Consider the following 23,789-nt stretch of genomic DNA (forward strand, 5'->3'; position numbering starts at 1 on the left):
GTGCGCATGGCTATGCGTAGAAGAGACCGTGCCTTTAAACGCTTTAAACGTGACCGCACAGACGAAAACTGGGGGCTCTTTAAGACTGCACGAAACCGGTGTAACCAGATGGTGCGTTCAGCGAAGCGGCGGTATATCCATCAGAATGTCACCTCCTCTTCCATGGCCGACGTTTGGAAGTTCTTAAAATCCCTCGGTCTTGGCAAGCCCGTTAACCAGTTTGACGGTATGTCTTTCTCCCTTTCTGACCTTAACAAGCATTTCTCGTCTGCCCGATCCGTTGATAGTAATGCTAAAATCAATACCATTTTCGAAATTTTGGCCCTACCTCCAATTGACACTGTCTCGTTTTCTTTCTCACCCACTACTCAATCGGAGGTTAGGACCATTATTAAGTCCATTAAGTCAAAAGCTGTTGGTTGCGACGACATCGGTCGGTATATGATAGTGTCTGTCCTTGACTGCGTGCTTCCCATGCTGACTGATATTATTAACTTCTCTCTCTCTAACGGTGAATTTCCGTCGCTTTGGCGCAAAGCATTTGTCATACCTCTGCCTAAAACAAATAATCCTTCGTTGGTTAGTCAGTTCCGACCTATTTCTATACTCCCTTTTTTGTCGAAAATCGCTGAAGCGGTGGCTCATAAACAGCTGTCAAGGTTTATTTTCTCACACAAACTTCTGAGCCCCTTTCAGTCTGGTTTTCGACCGGGACATAGCACCTGTACCGCACTGCTCAAAGTGACAGAGGACATCAGGCGGGGCATGGAGAATCAAATGGTCACAGTACTTGTCCTCGTTGACTTCTCAAATGCTTTCAACACTGTCGACCATGAGATCCTCCTTGCCCTACTTGAGCACCTCAATGTGTCGCCGTGTGCCTTAAAATGGTTCTCGGCATATCTGTGTGGACGTCAGCAAGCAGTACGTGTCGACCGCATTTTGTCGGAATGGTGTAACTTAGCCACAGGTGTACCACAAGGAGGTATTCTTTCACCCCTATTATTTTCTATATTTGTCAATTTTATCACTCCAGACCTTCGCTGCTCGTACCATCTCTACGCCGACGACCTGCAACTCTATGACCAGTGTAACATTGCCGACCTTACTGCCACCATTAATAAGCTAAATCTGGATCTCAGACACATCCAACATTGGTCTGAGAAGTTCGGTCTATTCGTTAACCCCTCCAAGTGTCAGGCCATTGTCATAGGCGGCGCCCGACAGCTCCTTAAAGTCGATATTACACCTCCTGTATACTTTAATGGCACGCCTATTCCCTACAGCCAAAGTGTAAAAGACTTGGGTGTCTTTCTGGATAGTACCCTGAGCTGGAGGACACAGGTAGCCGAAATTAGCCGTAAAGTTACTGGTTCTCTTCATGCACTCAACAGGCTTAAACACTTTTTACCAATTAAAACAAAAATATTGCTCGTACAAACTTTAATACTGCCAATAATCGACTATGGTGATGTGTGTTATCCGGACTTAAATGAAGAGCTCCTGGATAAATTAGATCGTTTAATGAATAATTGCATTCGTTTTGTTTTCTGTCTCCGTAAATACGATCATGTCTCCTCATTCCGCTCTAAACTTGGCTGGTTTCCTATTCGTATTCGTCGCAAAATTCGCATGCTCTGCACCCTTTTTTCTGTTCTTAACGACCCTCAGTCCCCCGAATATCTAAAATCTTTCTTCCACTACTATGGTGTCTCTCGTGTCCGTCAGCTTCGCTCTTCTGGCAATCTTTCTCTGTCTATACCATCTCACCGAACTGGTTATATGTCCGATTCCTTCTCAATTCAGGCAGCTCGCCTTTGGAATAGTCTCCCTGTCAAAATTAAACAGTGTCCGAACAGATTCGCTTTTAAAAAATCCTTAAGTGAGCACTTTGCTGGCAGTACTGGAAAATCTTGAATGTTTCTGTTTTGAAAGTTCATCTGATTTCATATGTATGTATGTATGTATATGTATATGTAAGTAGGTATATGTATTTGTATCAATATTATTTATATTTATGTATGTTTATATTAGTGTATTTATTATGATTGTATTGTGTTCGTACAGGTACCTAATTGTATCATCTACTACATGTTTTTGCACCGCCTACAACTTATCTGCTTTGCCTAAAGGTTGACTGGTAGAGAATGCCTTATGGCATTAAGTTCGCCTTTTGTACAGTGTATTTCCTTATGTGCAATAAAGATTAAATAAATAAATAAATATTTTATTGTACATATTTTCATATTATATTGTTTACTGTAAAGAACCTGGTTTTCTTTTACCGCACTAGCGAGCCGGTTACAGACTTTGGATTTCAATATTGGCAATTATTTATTCTGTATTGGCTCTCATTTCACCAATTTAAACATGCCGAAATAAATACATACCTATTTATATAAACTTACTTAAGTACCTAATAAAAATTGTGTAACACTGATTCTCATCGTGCCGACATCATAGTCACCCTAATGAGTTTGACAATGTTGTCTTGTATTTTTATCGCAAAATGTAATAATTGTGGCTTCCTGGTGAAACAATATTCCACAATTAGAAATTCTTTCACTCCCACAACCTTTAACGCAACATTTATTCGCCATTTTTAGGAAATTTTGCATTCACGTGTTTTGATAACATGTCATGACGATAGGGATACCAATTAACATTCAAAGTTTCTACAATGTCTACCACACCAAAATAAAAGGTTTTTTTTTGTTGTCCACATGCTTGGTTACATCAGGTAATAATATTGACATCATACTTATTTACAAATTTCTTAAAAGATATCAGAACCTTACTCTGAATATAGCATTTAAATAATATAAGAAATTATTTAATTTGAGTAGTATATTGATATAAATACTACCACAATGGTATATTTTTAATATTGGCAACACGTGCGAGTGAGACACCGCGACCCACCTTTGCTATCTCAAGTGGACCGTTTTCTCTAGTCTGGTACGAACGTCTTTCTAGCTCGGTGATAAAGTTCAATTTAGTATGGCAAAAAAAGTGACAATGCAGTCCATCTTATAAGTCCATGGTTGCGACACGACGAAATCGCGGAGTGAGCCACGGCTGCCACCGTATGGATCTATAGCCCCATCCAGACTATGCGCGCGAATCGCGGGCGAAGCCGCGAACGCAAGTGTGGCGTCGATTTCGCAGATTGTTCACGCCTTCGCGCCCTTCGGCCCTTTTCTCCGTTTTTTGCATAGATATAAACTATGGATGAGCGCATGCATATGAATTGCCCGTTGCGATCTTCATGTCAGCAAAAAAGCGCCATCTGTTACACACTGCGTACAACTACGTGAGCTCGACTCTCGCGATAACTTTGTACGGGCGTACAAGGCTTGTTAAGTTTATTCGCGGTTTATATCAGAAGAGCGTCGATTAAGTTTATGGTTAATCAAAATTATTTGTTGTATTTGTTGGCGTTGTTTGATATCCGTGTCGTCGACACTGACGCTCCTTCTTACCTCTCAAGACCCGTGACATCTGTACTAAAATCAGCTGAAGACGAAAAACAGAGAAAATATTCCACGGCCTGTGAAATGCGACATGCAACTTTCACACCACTTGTAACATCTGTTGACAGCGTCTATGCACCCCAAATGTCCTCCGTTATAAAACATATGGCAGAAACCATATCTCAACGTTGGAACCGATCTCTAAGTACTGTACTGGGCTGGCTGAGATGCAGGATCAGTAACGCCGTTATACGTGCCACCACCATGTGCATCCGAGGCACACGCCACCGGTTTAAGTCCCCCGCCTGGTGGCTTGGGTTCGACGACGGTGCCGCCCTTCCACACATCGACTGAAACCCCTTTTCTACCCTACCTACATATGTCTTAACCTAACCCTTTGCCTATGTATTACTTATGATTCTCGTAATAAATGCTTTAGTTAACATATTTATTGTATTAAAATGGGCGAACTTATCCTTATAAGTTTCCGTTCTTCTACGTTATTTCGTGATGTCATTATCGTCTCAGGTGGCAATGCAATATTTTAAACATTCGCGCAGTGCGGTGTGCCGCCCTGTGTAAGCCGGCTCTGTCAAGGTCGACAAGTTGGCCGAGCTACTAGCTACAGCAGTACAGTTCGATAAGTACCTCCCGAGTTTTCGCGAGTAAAATGCGGCGAACAACTATTTCTGTTAGTTTCTTGCTTGCAAAACAGGTAGAGTAAAAAAGAAGGAAACAGCAATACAAACTAACTATTTTGGCTCAGTGATCCAAAGAGAATCTTGGCCTCCGAAACGAGAGCGTGCCACCTGTCCACAAATATGATGCAAAAATATAAGTAGGTAATGGAAAGTATTAAATACAGCGATGTGAATTAATCGGTGTTTGAAAATGCGCGCTTTGTTTCTAGCGCTCACCTGTTAATTTTTTTTGAGTTTTACCTACAGTTAATTAAAAACTTTAACCTGACAAGAATTAATATACTAGGTACCTAAGTCAACGAATAAAACAATAACAAATACTTGATCTTGTTATTTCGAATGTTTTTAATAATTATGTAAAAGAAACGGGAACAAACTCTGTAAGACAGACAATAGGTACTTTAATTTCGGTAATTATATCCGGTAGGTAATCAACTAATCATATTTAAGTAAATTTACCTATACAAATCACGCAGTATGCATTTCTATTTCATAATAACTTCCAAAGAGAAATGACGTCCTTACAAGGTTAATGCATTAGCGCTATGACGTACGAGCGAACATTAGTTGCTCGTGAGAATGAAATAAAATTATCGTTTAAAATTGGTTTTAAGCAATAAATAAACCTAATTGGAAATTACTTACCGATGATATGAGATCCCATTTTTTTTCTTATACTTCCTATAATGGTTTTTGCACCCTTTTACAACGCAATAAGGCATTTTTGTGTTATGCTGCGTGACAACTTTCTACTGCGCAATTCGCCACACGACTGAGCGCCGGGGTGTGATAAATGCAAATATCACACCCATGTAGCGGCCCCCTTTTTAGTGCTCGTTAGCCGCGTCCTTACGAAGTAATATATATGTCCATGGTTTTTTGTCGGTATTTCGGCCCGCGTCAAAGGAGACGCGAAGCGCGAACTTGCAAGACTCCACATTACACAATATTTTGGCTCCTCTGTGGCAAGATAAATATGAATTATATTATGATTATATTATATTAAGCAGCTATGTTTACGGTTTTACAATAAAACAAAATGGAAAAACAGCTAAATCACGTATGATGCCATAGATAACTAACAGTTAAACTCGATCAGCTGATGCTTCTCCGCCATATTGCCGCAAACCAAACTGCGAAATCGCCATGAAGTGTGCGAGTGTGGAGTCATACGTCAACTTCGCGATATGTTCGGTCCGCGACGTCGCGCCGCGATTCACGCACATAGTCTGGAGGGGGCTTATCAACCGCTTTTCCCCAGGCCGCACCAATCTACAATCTAATCCAAATATACAGTGTGGAAAGATAAGTCGGGCCCTGGAGGGAAACTACCTTAAATCCTTAAGCTGGCTCATTTTACTTAAAGGAGACATTCCTTTATTTTTAAAAAGAAACAAAACTGCATCAAAGTTTGTTTTTTTTCTTCAATTTGGCTTGTCTAAAAAAATCTTGAGTACTAAATATTAGATTTTATAGATATTTTGTACGACGGATGGGTGTAAGACCTAATGTTTCTAAGAGAAATGTTATCATTAACTTTAACTGTATCGACTAGTAGAATAAAATTGCGAGTTTTTACTTTTTGGAATTTTTAGTCGGTTGGAGTCCCGGGCGAGGCCAGATAGTTTTAGAAAATCTTTGAATGCAGTTTTGTTTCTTTTTAAAAATAAAGGAATGTCTCCTTTAAGTAAAATGAGCCAGCTTAAGGATTTAAGGTAGTTTCCCTCCAGGGCCCGACTTATCTTTCCACACTGTATTCCAATTAATCCAGCTTTGATTCATTTAGAACACAAGTCATATTTCCCGAAGGTGCAATCTGATTTGAACTTTAACTGAAAGTCTTAAGTTTGAATCTAAAGTTGAAATTCCATTGGCGCGTAAGTATGTGGTAGATATATCGTGAAACGAGAAAATCTTTGACTCGTTCCCTGAGTCGACGGAGCCCCGCTAAGCGGGGCTCCTATTTCTGGGCAGTTTGCCCTTCGGGCATCTGAAGCTACCTATTACGAACCTATCCGACTTATATATTGGTTTAATGTGACTATCCTCAAAACAATACACAGGAACATTACGATCGGCCGCCGACAGATATATCGTGGAAAAGAGTTAATGTGTCCCATGTCCCACAACACACGAGCGGATTTTTTTAGCAAATTCAGCCGAGATATATCTCGGCTGAATTTTGAGTGACCATAGTAAATATATCTATGGTCACTCAGATCAGATTTTGTCTATGACACCATTTTTGTGTGAAAAAAATCTCTGTGGCCACGGAATATCTAAGAACAGAGCGGCTACCGCGAAAACCGAAATTCGCAAATTGCGGGGATCTTTCTCTTTTACTCCAATGAAGGCGTAGTTAGTGACAGAAAAATCCCCGCAATTTGCGAACTTCGATTTTTCCGGTTATAGCCCTGATGTAAAAAGTAATGAAATAAATGCATTTGTAATTGTATATCTGAATTAAGCGACCTTAAAGAGGCTGTTGCTGAACGAATTCATTTCGAATATGATGTGCCTTATTGTTAGGTAGTGCATGGTATTGAAAATTATGGTGTAAATAAAAAAAACAATAATTTTAATATTCACGTTTATTTCATTATTTATCAATATGTCGTGTAATATGTCTAAAAATAAACTCTTAAAAACATTAATATACCATTGTTATAATTTAATAGTTAAAAAAATTAAATCACCCTTTCCTTACAAACCAGCGCAGCACTTCGATAAAAAATCGCTGCTGAGAAGAAACGCCAAAAAACTCAAATGACTTATTATAATTAATTAAAGTAATTATGTTTATTCTGTTTTTTTGTAAAACATTTTTTATGTTTATTGGTTTACATAAAGATGTTCTAAACCTATAATGTTTCACAATATGACACCCTGTAAGGGTATTGCAATTTTATTTAACACTTAACACATAAAACAATATAACATACAAATTACAGAATACACAAAAAAGACAAAAGAAAAGAAGTTAATACATTTATGATATTTAGTATTTATTAGCATCCAAATATTCTTGAATAGAATAGGAACAATTCCAACTCACAAGTTGAAACGTGCAGTCGTTTTACGACCAAGACTTTTTTATCACATTTGCTTGAAAAGGTAGTCGTTTCAGTTTCACGTATGATTAATAGCAAATTCTTCCTTGATTTAATTAATATTAGTAATATTAATAGAAAAAAGAAAAAAAAAAGAAAAAGCGGAAAGCGGAAGAAAAGCGGAAAAGATTCTCAGCGATTATCAGTGTGGGTTCCGTCGAAATCGCAGTACGGTTGACGAGATCTTCCTCCTAAAGCAGATTATGGAGAAAAGATGGGAATATGCACAATCTGTACACATGGTGTTCGTGGACTTCGCTAAGGCATACGACAGCATAGACAGGGACTCTTTATACGCCATACTGAGGAACTTCAACATCCCGAACAAGTTAGTCACCATGGTTGAGGCGGTAACGAGGGCCAGTAGTATGAAGGTAGGTACGGGTGCAGGGCGATCTGACGGATGCTTTTTCAGTGGACACGGGGCTAAAACAGGGCGATGCCCTATCACCAATGCTTTTCAATTTAGTGCTGGAGTATGTCCTCAGGAAAGTTCTAGATTTGGATGCTGGACTAGAGCTAAACGGAAAGCATATGGTGGTGGGGTATGCAGATGACCTGGCTCTATTGGGTAGTTGTAGAGAAGGGGTCCAGGTGGCGACTAAGACCCTTGAGACTGAAGCTCTGAAAGTAGGCCTACGTATTAACCACGATAAAACTGAGTATCTCCACATGCGACGTTATAAAACCGGTCGAGGCAAACCTGCAGATCTACATGTCGGAGATACTGTGTTCAAAGGGGTGGCCAAATTCAAATACCTAGGTTGTACAATCAACGACAACAATACCCGTGACGAAGAAATCGACATTCGCATTCAGAATGCCTTGCGATGCGGCGCAGCTCTGCATAAAGTCTTGGTGCCCAGGCTTCTCAGCAGAAAAACTAAGATCCGAATTTACAAGACCGTGATACGACCTATTTTAACATATGGATGTGAAGCCTGGACACTAACTCTGAAGGAGGAAAATAAGCTGTTGGTGGCCGAAAGGAAGATTCTCCGCAAAATCCTCGGCCCAACGCAGAGACCCGATGGCAGCTGGAGAATCCGAAAGAACGCCGAAGTTGAAGAACTAGCTGCTGAACCAAACATCATTGGTGTGACAAAGGCGCAAAGGCTTCGGTGGCTCGGCCATCTTCAGCGAATGGAAGGTGATCGGGCGGTGAAAAGAGCGTTTGAGGGAAAACCGATAGGACGCCGCCCGGTTGGTCGACCTAGGTATCGATGGGCGGATGTGGTGGACGCTGATCTGCGCGAGCTCCGGGTTGAGAACTGGCGAGACACGGCGCAGGACCGGGATCAGTGGCGAGCAGTCGTGTTGGAGGCCAAGACACACTTTGGGTCGCTGCGCCAGAGGAGTAAGTAAGTAAGTAATATTAATAGACATTAAACAACAATTTCGATGACAGACGTGTTTTTTTTTTACTATCGTTAGCATTTTTTTTGCATATTCTACTGAGTATTTTCGATTACTGGCCTACAAATAAATATAAAAATTTCATTTCATATTTTAAAATGATCCATATGATCACTTACCTAGATAAAAAAAATTGTCATAAAATAAAAATAAATCTTTGAAGACACCGCTATTGAACGTGTTCAAAAGGTAACCTTATTGCCTGTAGGCATTCTCTACAAGTCCACCATGGGCCAAACAAAAATTAACATTAATTACACGAACGATACAACATGAAAAACTTACAACTATTTAGTAACTAATCCTTACATGTCAAGGTGTAGACGGGCCATACGCTTGTTTGCTACAAACATGGCACAAGTATAAAAAACTTATACAAAGTACCTACTATTTATCTAAAAATATTTTAGGCACATGGTAAAAAAGGCATGATTCTTTTGGGTCTGGCTGACTAGTTAAAAAAAAACAACGGGTTGCACTCCGGGAGTGCCGGCAGAAATGAAAACTCAATGACATTGTAACAGTTTTTCGTTCAGGTCACGTGTCCGTCTTACGAATTTTCAATCTGTCGAATCTGTCGATCACGTGACCTGTCGCGAGTTTAACATTTTTTCCCCATCACAAAAAGTGCACAGCGCCGCTAAAGAAGTTTTCACTTCAAAACAAACAAAAAGCATTAGAAAGAAGGTAAACAATCTTGACGTGTCTTTTTATTAAAAGATATTGAAAAACGCTTTAAACCATTTTAAACGCTTTTTTTGCTTTCGCAAAAGAATTTATAAAATATTCTAACATATTTGCTGAGACTTATTTTTCATTGGTGATTTTTAATAAAAAGACATGTCAAGCTCGCTAACCTTCTTTCTAATGCTAAAAAAACGAACTTATAGTATATGGGAAAAGCATCGATATCAATAATACAGTTTATCGATATAGGAACGGACTGTCACTTAGGTCTTGGTCAAGTCCATACAAAGAAAAAAAAACACATACCGAGTACAGTACAGAGTGCCCTCTCTCGCCCTTATTAATCTGCCGCGCTCGAGTGACTCCCAAAATTTCCCCTTGAACCCCCCTACCATAAATATAATTCCAAGTTGTTACTATTATCCGGACGACGTCGAGCAAATCTTTGGTCATTTACATCTTCTCCAACCAATTCAACATCATCATCATCCGAGTCTTCTATAACAATAGCATCTTCAGTCTCCAAAATTCGAGAATTTTCTCTTTCGATTACTAAATTATCCTTAACAGCATTTTCGCTTTCCAAATTTTCCTCTTCATTATTTACTTGTGATCTTAACGAGTGACTTGGAACATTTGCGTCTTCATTAGAAGACATCGTTTGCGTTTGATTTTCTTTATTGTTCTCTATTTCTTCAATATGTAGACTGTTTTGATTATCTTTATTAGTATTTTGTGGCGTAGATTCGTTTTTTAACATGTCTCCTTCAATATTGTGAACTTGACCAACAAGTCGAATAAGTGTTGAACCTCTATTCTGTAAAGGTTTTCCAGATATTTCTGTCTTTTCCTCATCAATTGCATTATCTGATAATGTTATATCTTTCAGCATATCTTTTTTAGTTATTAAATCATCATTATTAAAATTAATTCGAGCAGAGTCTGTTGCAGTTTTGTTCCCTAAATTATCTTCGATAGCATCTCGACGTTCTTGACTATTCTCTGCATTACTATTCTGTGAAAATGATTCTTCTTTTAACATTTCTTTCTTTATATTTAAATCTTCATGAATAACCATTAATTGTTCCGAACCTATAGTCTCCAAATGTTCTTCGAAAACTTTTGTGCATTCTTGTATGTCCTTTTCAATAGTATTTTGTGACAATACTTCATTTTTTAGCATCTCTTGTTTAATATTTAAATCTTCAACATTAGACCCTATTTGTGTTGCATTAACTACTGTACTTTTGTTTACTAAATTCTCTTCAGAAATATCCAGGGTTTTATGACTATTATCTTCCTTTACCAAGTCCCTATTTAAAATTACATCATCAACAGTAGACATTATGTGTATCGGATTTTCTTCTACAATATCTATATTGTCATTGGTATTTTGTGACAATAATTCATCTTTTGTCAACTGTCTATTAATATTTGAATCTGTATCAATCGACATTTGTTGAACTGCATTTTCCAATGAACTTAAAATCTCTGAATCATCCTGGTCAATATTTATGTCACCTTGTGATAATGTTTCATCCTTTAACATCTCGTTTTTAATATTTAAGTCTTCAACATTATTATCTGTGGTAGATCCTAGTGATTCAGAACTGTTATGTTCTTCTTGGAAGGCGATTTTTTGTACTTTGAATTCATATTTTATTGCAGAATGGTGAAGTGACATATGTATCTCTAAATCTGAAGGTAGAAACCGCCGTAAACACTTCGTACACTGCACTCCATCGTTCGTCTCTGATTCACAGTCGACAAAGTGCAATTTGAATTGTTTTAACGTTATGAAACACAGGCCGCATATACATTTGTAGATCTCAACATTTAGTCGTTTTTCTTTATTTTGCGTTAATTGTAACTTGATTTTAATCAATGTTGAATTAAAGAGTTCATCCTTTTTTTCATTAAATACAATAGTTTTAAATGGTTGAGTAACCTCATCAGTATGGTAGATTTTGTGGTGCTCTCGCATTTCATGCATCAAAAATTTGCGGTGACATATGGGGCACGCGTAATAAGTAAGAGTGCACTTTTCCTGCAAATGCTTCTCTATATCTGAAGGTGGCACGAAAATGTTACACTTAGCACATAAATATAGAGCAGACTGCCATGGCCCTTGTTCTTTAACAGTCATTTTAACGCAATGTGTCTTATATATGCTTTGCACTTGCATATCTTCCGCATCACCTAACAATATGTGATTATTTTCGAAGACATCTTGCCAATTTGAAAACAGCCATTGGTATGAGAATTTAATCTTGATATTTATCAAATATTTGTCATGTGAGATTTCATGTCTTTCAAAGCAAGACGAATCGTATTTAATTTGACAAATATTACAATAAGTAACTGGATCTTCGATTAGATTGAAATGATTTTGGCAATGGCGTATGGTATCGTCATAGGTGTCCGTAGCGTAAGAGCATTCTTGGCATATGAAAATGTACAATTTATTTGCAATGCTTCTTACATTAATAATTTGTATTTTTTCGATATTTTGTACGACGGATGGGTGTAAGACCTAATGTTTCTAAGAGAAATGTTATCATTAACTTTAACTGTATCGACTAGTAGAATAAAATTGCGAGTTTTTACTTTTTGGAATTTTTAGTCGGTTGGAGTCCCGGGCGAGGCCAGATAGTTTTAGAAAATCTTTGAATGCAGTTTTGTTTCTTTTTAAAAATAAAGGAATGTCTCCTTTAAGTAAAATGAGCCAGCTTAAGGATTTAAGGTAGTTTCCCTCCAGGGCCCGACTTATCTTTCCACACTGTATTCCAATTAATCCAGCTTTGATTCATTTAGAACACAAGTCATATTTCCCGAAGGTGCAATCTGATTTGAACTTTAACTGAAAGTCTTAAGTTTGAATCTAAAGTTGAAATTCCATTGGCGCGTAAGTATGTGGTAGATATATCGTGAAACGAGAAAATCTTTGACTCGTTCCCTGAGTCGACGGAGCCCCGCTAAGCGGGGCTCCTATTTCTGGGCAGTTTGCCCTTCGGGCATCTGAAGCTACCTATTACGAACCTATCCGACTTATATATTGGTTTAATGTGACTATCCTCAAAACAATACACAGGAACATTACGATCGGCCGCCGACAGATATATCGTGGAAAAGAGTTAATGTGTCCCATGTCCCACAACACACGAGCGGATTTTTTTAGCAAATTCAGCCGAGATATATCTCGGCTGAATTTTGAGTGACCATAGTAAATATATCTATGGTCACTCAGATCAGATTTTGTCTATGACACCATTTTTGTGTGAAAAAAATCTCTGTGGCCACGGAATATCTAAGAACAGAGCGGCTACCGCGAAAACCGAAATTCGCAAATTGCGGGGATCTTTCTCTTTTACTCCAATGAAGGCGTAGTTAGTGACAGAAAAATCCCCGCAATTTGCGAACTTCGATTTTTCCGGTTATAGCCCTGATGTAAAAAGTAATGAAATAAATGCATTTGTAATTGTATATCTGAATTAAGCGACCTTAAAGAGGCTGTTGCTGAACGAATTCATTTCGAATATGATGTGCCTTATTGTTAGGTAGTGCATGGTATTGAAAATTATGGTGTAAATAAAAAAAACAATAATTTTAATATTCACGTTTATTTCATTATTTATCAATATGTCGTGTAATATGTCTAAAAATAAACTCTTAAAAACATTAATATACCATTGTTATAATTTAATAGTTAAAAAAATTAAATCACCCTTTCCTTACAAACCAGCGCAGCACTTCGATAAAAAATCGCTGCTGAGAAGAAACGCCAAAAAACTCAAATGACTTATTATAATTAATTAAAGTAATTATGTTTATTCTGTTTTTTTGTAAAACATTTTTTATGTTTATTGGTTTACATAAAGATGTTCTAAACCTATAATGTTTCACAATATGACACCCTGTAAGGGTATTGCAATTTTATTTAACACTTAACACATAAAACAATATAACATACAAATTACAGAATACACAAAAAAGACAAAAGAAAAGAAGTTAATACATTTATGATATTTAGTATTTATTAGCATCCAAATATTCTTGAATAGAATAGGAACAATTCCAACTCACAAGTTGAAACGTGCAGTCGTTTTACGACCAAGACTTTTTTATCACATTTGCTTGAAAAGGTAGTCGTTTCAGTTTCACGTATGATTAATAGCAAATTCTTCCTTGATTTAATTAATATTAGTAATATTAATAGAAAAAAGAAAAAAAAAAGAAAAAGCGGAAAGCGGAAGAAAAGCGGAAAAGATTCTCAGCGATTATCAGTGTGGGTTCCGTCGAAATCGCAGTACGGTTGACGAGATCTTCCTCCTAAAGCAGATTATGGAGAAAAGATGGGAATATGCACAATCTGTACACATGGTGTTCGTGGACTTCGCTAAGGCATACGACAGCATAGACAGGGACTCTTTATACGCCATACTGAGGAACTTCAACATCCCGAACAAGTTAGTCACCATGGTTGAGGCGGTAACGAGGGCCAGTAGTATGAAGGTAGGTACGGGTGCAGGGCGATCTGACGGATGCTTTTTCAGTGGACACGGGGCTAAAACAGGGCGATGCCCTATCACCAATGCTTTTCAATTTAGTGCTGGAGTATGTCCTCAGGAAAGTTCTAGATTTGGATGCTGGACTAGAGCTAAACGGAAAGCATATGGTGGTGGGGTATGCAGATGACCTGGCTCTATTGGGTAGTTGTAGAGAAGGGGTCCAGGTGGCGACTAAGACCCTTGAGACTGAAGCTCTGAAAGTAGGCCTACGTATTAACCACGATAAAACTGAGTATCTCCACATGCGACGTTATAAAACCGGTCGAGGCAAACCTGCAGATCTACATGTCGGAGATACTGTGTTCAAAGGGGTGGCCAAATTCAAATACCTAGGTTGTACAATCAACGACAACAATACCCGTGACGAAGAAATCGACATTCGCATTCAGAATGCCTTGCGATGCGGCGCAGCTCTGCATAAAGTCTTGGTGCCCAGGCTTCTCAGCAGAAAAACTAAGATCCGAATTTACAAGACCGTGATACGACCTATTTTAACATATGGATGTGAAGCCTGGACACTAACTCTGAAGGAGGAAAATAAGCTGTTGGTGGCCGAAAGGAAGATTCTCCGCAAAATCCTCGGCCCAACGCAGAGACCCGATGGCAGCTGGAGAATCCGAAAGAACGCCGAAGTTGAAGAACTAGCTGCTGAACCAAACATCATTGGTGTGACAAAGGCGCAAAGGCTTCGGTGGCTCGGCCATCTTCAGCGAATGGAAGGTGATCGGGCGGTGAAAAGAGCGTTTGAGGGAAAACCGATAGGACGCCGCCCGGTTGGTCGACCTAGGTATCGATGGGCGGATGTGGTGGACGCTGATCTGCGCGAGCTCCGGGTTGAGAACTGGCGAGACACGGCGCAGGACCGGGATCAGTGGCGAGCAGTCGTGTTGGAGGCCAAGACACACTTTGGGTCGCTGCGCCAGAGGAGTAAGTAAGTAAGTAATATTAATAGACATTAAACAACAATTTCGATGACAGACGTGTTTTTTTTTTACTATCGTTAGCATTTTTTTTGCATATTCTACTGAGTATTTTCGATTACTGGCCTACAAATAAATATAAAAATTTCATTTCATATTTTAAAATGATCCATATGATCACTTACCTAGATAAAAAAAATTGTCATAAAATAAAAATAAATCTTTGAAGACACCGCTATTGAACGTGTTCAAAAGGTAACCTTATTGCCTGTAGGCATTCTCTACAAGTCCACCATGGGCCAAACAAAAATTAACATTAATTACACGAACGATACAACATGAAAAACTTACAACTATTTAGTAACTAATCCTTACATGTCAAGGTGTAGACGGGCCATACGCTTGTTTGCTACAAACATGGCACAAGTATAAAAAACTTATACAAAGTACCTACTATTTATCTAAAAATATTTTAGGCACATGGTAAAAAAGGCATGATTCTTTTGGGTCTGGCTGACTAGTTAAAAAAAAACAACGGGTTGCACTCCGGGAGTGCCGGCAGAAATGAAAACTCAATGACATTGTAACAGTTTTTCGTTCAGGTCACGTGTCCGTCTTACGAATTTTCAATCTGTCGAATCTGTCGATCACGTGACCTGTCGCGAGTTTAACATTTTTTCCCCATCACAAAAAGTGCACAGCGCCGCTAAAGAAGTTTTCACTTCAAAACAAACAAAAAGCATTAGAAAGAAGGTAAACAATCTTGACGTGTCTTTTTATTAAAAGATATTGAAAAACGCTTTAAACCATTTTAAACGCTTTTTTTGCTTTCGCAAAAGAATTTATAAAATATTCTAACATATTTGCTGAGACTTATTTTTCATTGGTGATTTTTAATAAAAAGACATGTCAAGCTCGCTAACCTTCTTTCTAATGCTAAAAAAACGAACTTATAGTATATGGGAAAAGCATCGATATCAATAATACAGTTTATCGATATAGGAACGGACTGTCACTTAGGTCTTGGTCAAGTCCATACAAAGAAAAAAAAACACATACCGAGTACAGTACAGAGTGCCCTCTCTCGCCCTTATTAATCTGCCGCGCTCGAGTGACTCCCAAAATTTCCCCTTGAACCCCCCTACCATAAATATAATTCCAAGTTGTTACTATTATCCGGACGACGTCGAGCAAATCTTTGGTCATTTACATCTTCTCCAACCAATTCAACATCATCATCATCCGAGTCTTCTATAACAATAGCATCTTCAGTCTCCAAAATTCGAGAATTTTCTCTTTCGATTACTAAATTATCCTTAACAGCATTTTCGCTTTCCAAATTTTCCTCTTCATTATTTACTTGTGATCTTAACGAGTGACTTGGAACATTTGCGTCTTCATTAGAAGACATCGTTTGCGTTTGATTTTCTTTATTGTTCTCTATTTCTTCAATATGTAGACTGTTTTGATTATCTTTATTAGTATTTTGTGGCGTAGATTCGTTTTTTAACATGTCTCCTTCAATATTGTGAACTTGACCAACAAGTCGAATAAGTGTTGAACCTCTATTCTGTAAAGGTTTTCCAGATATTTCTGTCTTTTCCTCATCAATTGCATTATCTGATAATGTTATATCTTTCAGCATATCTTTTTTAGTTATTAAATCATCATTATTAAAATTAATTCGAGCAGAGTCTGTTGCAGTTTTGTTCCCTAAATTATCTTCGATAGCATCTCGACGTTCTTGACTATTCTCTGCATTACTATTCTGTGAAAATGATTCTTCTTTTAACATTTCTTTCTTTATATTTAAATCTTCATGAATAACCATTAATTGTTCCGAACCTATAGTCTCCAAATGTTCTTCGAAAACTTTTGTGCATTCTTGTATGTCCTTTTCAATAGTATTTTGTGACAATACTTCATTTTTTAGCATCTCTTGTTTAATATTTAAATCTTCAACATTAGACCCTATTTGTGTTGCATTAACTACTGTACTTTTGTTTACTAAATTCTCTTCAGAAATATCCAGGGTTTTATGACTATTATCTTCCTTTACCAAGTCCCTATTTAAAATTACATCATCAACAGTAGACATTATGTGTATCGGATTTTCTTCTACAATATCTATATTGTCATTGGTATTTTGTGACAATAATTCATCTTTTGTCAACTGTCTATTAATATTTGAATCTGTATCAATCGACATTTGTTGAACTGCATTTTCCAATGAACTTAAAATCTCTGAATCATCCTGGTCAATATTTATGTCACCTTGTGATAATGTTTCATCCTTTAACATCTCGTTTTTAATATTTAAGTCTTCAACATTATTATCTGTGGTAGATCCTAGTGATTCAGAACTGTTATGTTCTTCTTGGAAGGCGATTTTTTGTACTTTGAATTCATATTTTATTGCAGAATGGTGAAGTGACATATGTATCTCTAAATCTGAAGGTAGAAACCGCCGTAAACACTTCGTACACTGCACTCCATCGTTCGTCTCTGATTCACAGTCGACAAAGTGCAATTTGAATTGTTTTAACGTTATGAAACACAGGCCGCATATACATTTGTAGATCTCAACATTTAGTCGTTTTTCTTTATTTTGCGTTAATTGTAACTTGATTTTAATCAATGTTGAATTAAAGAGTTCATCCTTTTTTTCATTAAATACAATAGTTTTAAATGGTTGAGTAACCTCATCAGTATGGTAGATTTTGTGGTGCTCTCGCATTTCATGCATCAAAAATTTGCGGTGACATATGGGGCACGCGTAATAAGTAAGAGTGCACTTTTCCTGCAAATGCTTCTCTATATCTGAAGGTGGCACGAAAATGTTACACTTAGCACATAAATATAGAGCAGACTGCCATGGCCCTTGTTCTTTAACAGTCATTTTAACGCAATGTGTCTTATATATGCTTTGCACTTGCATATCTTCCGCATCACCTAACAATATGTGATTATTTTCGAAGACATCTTGCCAATTTGAAAACAGCCATTGGTATGAGAATTTAATCTTGATATTTATCAAATATTTGTCATGTGAGATTTCATGTCTTTCAAAGCAAGACGAATCGTATTTAATTTGACAAATATTACAATAAGTAACTGGATCTTCGATTAGATTGAAATGATTTTGGCAATGGCGTATGGTATCGTCATAGGTGTCCGTAGCGTAAGAGCATTCTTGGCATATGAAAATGTACAATTTATTTGCAATGCTTCTTACATTAATAATTTGTATTTTTTCTAAGCAATTGTTGATTTCAGGTGGAAGTAAAGGTTGATTGTCAATGTTGGCTCCTGTTTGATCGTTATGGATGTCAGGTTCTGTGTTATCTTTACCATTCTTTTCTTTTTCGGCACATGAATCATTTCCTTGATCATTAGGAGTATTGTACTCTTTAAGAAGACAGTCAATCAGGTCTATCTCGTGGCGATCATCGTCGCAGAGTTTCACGTTGCTTAATTCATTAGTGTTATTCTGTTTGCTAACCACTGTAGTATTGGTAGATTCAATCGCTGGATCGATATTACAATCCCTATCATTTGTTTTACAGTATACTTTTCTAGTTTGTGCTTGGTCGTCTCGTACGTTTACTAATTTATCGACAACAGGATTAGTTAAATTGTTTGTTTCATTATTTGGTTGTTGTTCAATGCCGTCGTTATTTTGTGCAGACACTTTTATAATTTCATCGTCACTAAGCCTTTCTTCTTCGAAGTTTTTTGAAGCAATTTCATTATTATCACATTGATAATTGGGATCTGTTAATAATTCGTTGTCACTTACTTCGCTTGCTACTTGCTGATCGCTATCTGTTTCATCCGTATCAGTTGAATCATTAACAAACTTTAATAAACGTTGTTTCCTTTTCTTACTTGTGCGCATTGATGTGTTTAGGGTTTTATTGTTACTAACTGGTAGGTTTTCTTCGTCAGTAGTAAAATTACTGTCATCATTACTTTTCCCGACATCTGTTTTCTGACTGTCATAATCTTCCTCCATTTCATCATCAGTATCATTACTTTCATCGGTGCTTGTATTTTGACTATCTGACCTTTCATTGGTACTACTACTAGTAGTACTAGTAGTGATTGAAGAGTTCCAATCACTATCATGTTTTTCACTATCAGTGTTTTCTCTATCAGTGGATGATGAACTTCTTCTTCTTCTTCTTCTCATGTCTGATGATGAACTATTATTATCTTTTAACAATTTTTTTCTCTCATTCTTTGACTTGAATGTATTGTCCTTCGGTTCAACGTTTTTAATTTTTTTGAATATAGGCCTACCTTGCATATTTGGATGTTGAAGAATCCTATGTTTTCGTCTAGCATAATCAGAATATAACATTTGATTACATAACTCACATATGAAAGTGTACGTTCGATTTTTGCTTGCACTGCGAGCATTTTTATCAGTAGATGTGCCTTCGCCGCTTGTATTCTGTGTCTTTGTTTTATTTTCATTCCTTTTATCATCGTCTTCTTCGTCGCTCGTTTCACTGGTTTTACGCGAATTATCATTGTGCGATGAACTTTCGTCACTTTCACATTCTTCGTCCTCATTGCAACTCATATCACTATTGGTACTTGATTTCCTATTTCTAGAGTTTGTGGTTGTTTGGTGGGTTATAGCCGTTGTGGTAATAGTTTCTGATGCTTCGTTTCCACTCCCGCAGTTCGGGTTTGAATTATAAACATTATCTGCAACTGGATCTGCAGTGTCATCATTTTGTTTTTCCTCCTGTTCATTGTTAATTCCAATTCTATGTTTTTTAATAATATGACGGTGTTTAAATTCAGGATGGAACTGAGTCCTGTGTTGTCTGGCTGCAGCATAATCAGTAGTGAGCGTTTCGTTACAAATAGAGCAAAAATACTTAAATGTAATTGATTCTGAAGTTTCGACTTGTTCATTCTTTCCGCTAGTACATGCTCTCACGTTTTTAATTTTACTGTGGTTTTCGTTTGCGCCTTTATTAATATTAGTATTTTCATGCATTTCAGACCTGCAACGCGCAACGTGTTTGTTATAACTCTTTTGAAATAAAAGGTAGTTGCAAAATGGGCATTGCTGTCTAATACAGTTTTCGGGTATTTTTGTGAGTCTTGCGTTATGTTTGTTTTTCAAATGGCGTAGAAACTTAGAAGGATGTGTATAAGTGCTTGTGCAATGTGGACATATATATTTAAATGCAATGGTAGCACCACTTATTAATTTATCAGTCCTAAAACTTTCTTTGGACGCTAAATCCAGTAAGGTTTTCCCTTTTTCTTGGGTATTTACATGGCTACATTCTTCCTCGTTAGCATTATTATTCAACTGTAGATTTTCTTTCAGAGATATTGTTATATTTTCATTGGGTTTGTGAACTTCATCGGCATTTCTCATTTGTGCCTTTTTTTCAAAGTGTTTATCTTTCTCTTCTACTCCGACACTTGATATATTTAGACTAGTCGGGTCTATTGGTTTTTCATTGGCAACTTCATTACTGGTGTTATCGCTCTTTGTCATTAATTCATCTGGATTAGCTGTTATTATATTGTCACCATGACTTTTGGATTTTAAAGACATTTCTTGTATATTTAAATTAGTAGTATTCATATGTGTCTCTCTGTCTGCCGGTGATTCGCTTGATGCTATCTCAGCTGTATTAGAGTCATTTTGTGCGGAACTTACATCACGGTTAAAATCTGCGTTGCCACTATTGCTTACAACCACTACAGGATTTACTTCTTCAGTACTACAGTTCTTATTATTACTAGTTATTTTAATCTTTCCTTGAGTTTCAGATTCAGATGTTTCTATGAAGGGTGTATCAATATTAATTTTGTATTCCTTTGAATCATTATGATTCCCTGTTTGCGTTTCCAGAGCACTCTGAGTTGACGAAATATTGTCGGCCTGTTTCTCGTTATCAACACCTAAACTGACACATCTGTCTGCTTCTACTGACCTAGAGACTGAATCGTTATTATCATTTTCTTCTAATACCGCTTTAGAATTACTACCAGTTACCTGTTTTAATGATTTGTTCTTTTGCTTCACTAGTTTTTTTTCCGCCGGTGTACTTTCTACTTCTTTTTTAATACCAATGTGATCTTTTTTATTGAAGTGCTTTTCCAGGTAAGAAGTATGTAATTCTCTAACGCCGCGACAAAGACGGCAGTTTTGAGAACCGTTGCTGTTAAGTTTATTTACACCAGATTTTGTTCTATTGATCAAATTTGACGAATAATTAGATAAACAGCCACATTTAGGACAATCATACTGCACATGGGTTTGAAATATCCCATGTCTAGCGTTATTACGTAAAGTTTCGATGATATTTTTAAGTGTTATTCCAAATTCTGGGTACTCGTCTTTTATGATATTTTCCAAAATGTATGTAAAAAAGAATACTTGGAATGCCAAAATACGTTTATCTTCTTCAGCACCAAGATTGAGACTCACTTCTCTTCGTGTCTTATTTGGCTGATCTGTTTCTTGCTCGCTGTTTGATTCAGTTGTAGTTTGTTCACCGCTTACTTGACGTGTTTCTTCTTCTTTGTCTTCTTTATTGAGTGTTTCAATTGTTCTTTGCTCTTCATGTAGTTTGTTTGTTTCATGTTTGTCATATGCTATGCTTTTTATTTGCCTGTTTTGAACTTTGATAGTTTTGAGCTCATTTTGTACTTGTGTCGATTCTTGCGCCTCGTTTGTTGTGCCTACTGTTGTTTTGTCTAGTATTTTGATAGCACCTGTACTTAATGCTTCATTTGCTGAATCTCTATCTTCAAAGGTTTTTGCCTCAGTGTTTGCTTCAGTTTGTGCTGTTTCATCAACGACTTGGCTTGTTTTTTGATTTTTACTTATTTTATTCGCAATTGTTTTATCTAGAACATATTCACTTGTTTCGAGTTTATCTGCTTTTTTGTTTGCATCTCGATTTACTTGCATTTTGCTTCCATCTTGGTTATCACGATCACACATTTCTTGTACACGAGGTACTTGATTTATTTCTGGGTAATTTTTTGCATTCGTATTTTGATATAGTGGTTTTGTAGGTGCTACATTTATTACGTGCTTATATTGTACTTTGCTAATTTCTTCTTTGTCAGGCAATATATTTTCTTCCAGCTTCTTTTCTGCTTCGCATACGTTGTTTTTTAAGCTAGATTTGTTTTCATTATGCCCATAACATTTCGCAGGTCTAATTGTATCATGTATTGCTTTATCATGTGACACGTGTTCTTCGTTAGTTTCGTTATTTATTTCCTCACACACTTCAGTAGGTTTACACTTTTCATTAAGCATCTGTTCAGTATCTTCATGTTGTTTGACTGAACATTTTGGCTTCAAATTAATTTTGATGCGTTTTGGCTCTATTTGCGTTTCATTATTACCGGATCGCTTGATTGCTTTTACGTTTGAAACTGTTTTCTTTTCTGTATCTTGTTGGAAATCTTTATTAACTATGATAGTACTATCGGAAATATCGATATTTAACTTGTTATTTGACACGGTTAGAATGGATGTTAAACAATTTTCAGCCCCTGTCGTAACACATATACCAGCATTTGTGTCTGAACTAGTACTACTGGTAGTATTACGGATGTTACTTTCTAATGGAGACAATTTAGGAGATATAAATCTATAAATATCTTTATCAATTCGTTTATTATTTCCACTTTCCATTTTATCATTTTTCGACATGTTGTCTTTTCCATTGCTCGAATTACATTCTAAATTATTTTCTTCAAAATGCGTTGTTGCTCTTCGTGCATTAATTGTAGACGGTTTGAAAAGTTCAAGTCTGGCAGGTTCATTTCCTTTTAGTTTTTGTGACACATTGTCATTAGAAAGCATTTGATTATTTTCAATAACATCGATAGTAGCTCTTCGAGCGTTGATCACAGCAGGCTTGAGCACTATTAATTTTCTTTCATGTAAGCGATCATTAACAGAAGAAGTCCCAGTTTCATCTTTATTCATGTCTTGGTTTTCAGACTTTTCATTGCTAGTCATTTTGTCATCAGAATCCAGGCATATCACACTATCGTTAGGAGGTATAGGAGCATTTTCGTTCAAATATTCATTCCCTCGAATATCAGGGTCATTATTACGTATATTAGTCTTATAGATGCTTGATAAATATCTATTTATAAGCCACTTCTTTTCAATGTTCTTCTTTGGTAAACCTGTGTGTATATTTTGAGTTACATCATTTCGTGCTGTGTTTTCGTCATGTTGGTCTGCGTGCTTGCTCCTATCTTGTAATTGGCTCAACCTCCGCCTTTTTGCGTCGACTTTCTGAGGTTTGTCAACAAAGTCTGTCAGCAGCACGGTACAATCGGAGTCAGAGTCTTCTTCTTCCATTCTGAAACAAGTGCATTTACTAAATTAAGCTAAATTAAACATATCTATTATAAATTTAATGGTTCCCTTGGTCCTATTATGTAGGTACCCTGCTGGGCGCAGCAAATAAGGAGAAAGGCACTTACTTAATAAAATATGATCTAGGTTTTTTTAGTTTACCTCGACTTTCAACCTAGTATGAGTAGGGGTGTGCTCTATAGTATGTATTTTTAGGTATTTAAATAAAAGTAAACAAACAATTTGTACATTTACGGGTAGTTATAACATTTATTGGTTAACCAACCAAATACAAAACCGCCTGGATCAGTCACTAAACGACCTGACTTTAACCTACATTATTCGATCGTGTAATGTTTTCATCTACCCTCAACTGGCTTAAGGAGCCTTTTGACGGTAGATTTTATTTACTTTTATTTAAGTACCTAAAGATACAGAGTATAAATGAAACCACCACCACAATATGAAGTGATACAATATCATTAGTAGTATTTAGAACAAATTAAATTATTTTCTAAAAAATACTCTGTATCACCTGAGATGATT

At 36.9% G+C, this 23,789-nt stretch overlaps 2 protein-coding genes across 2 annotated transcripts; both read right to left on the bottom strand.

Annotated features, from left to right (window-relative positions):
* Window positions 1–9,775: 9,775 nt before the first annotated feature.
* LOC134677308 (asparagine-rich protein-like) lies at window positions 9,776–10,936 on the bottom strand. The gene has a single exon (XM_063535743.1). It carries the CDS (start codon window positions 10,934–10,936, stop codon window positions 9,776–9,778), a length of 1,161 nt encoding a protein of 386 aa, XP_063391813.1.
* A 2,052-nt stretch (window positions 10,937–12,988) lies between these two features.
* Window positions 12,989–23,246, bottom strand: LOC134677309 (MATH and LRR domain-containing protein PFE0570w-like). The gene has a single exon (XM_063535744.1). The coding sequence runs from the start codon at window positions 23,244–23,246 to the stop codon at window positions 16,017–16,019; it is 7,230 nt and encodes a 2,409-aa protein (XP_063391814.1). The 3' UTR covers window positions 12,989–16,016.
* Window positions 23,247–23,789: the final 543 nt, after the last annotated feature.

Source organism: Cydia fagiglandana, chromosome 26 (assembly GCF_963556715.1).
Source record: "Cydia fagiglandana chromosome 26, ilCydFagi1.1, whole genome shotgun sequence".
Taxonomy (NCBI): Eukaryota; Metazoa; Arthropoda; class Insecta; order Lepidoptera; family Tortricidae; genus Cydia; species Cydia fagiglandana.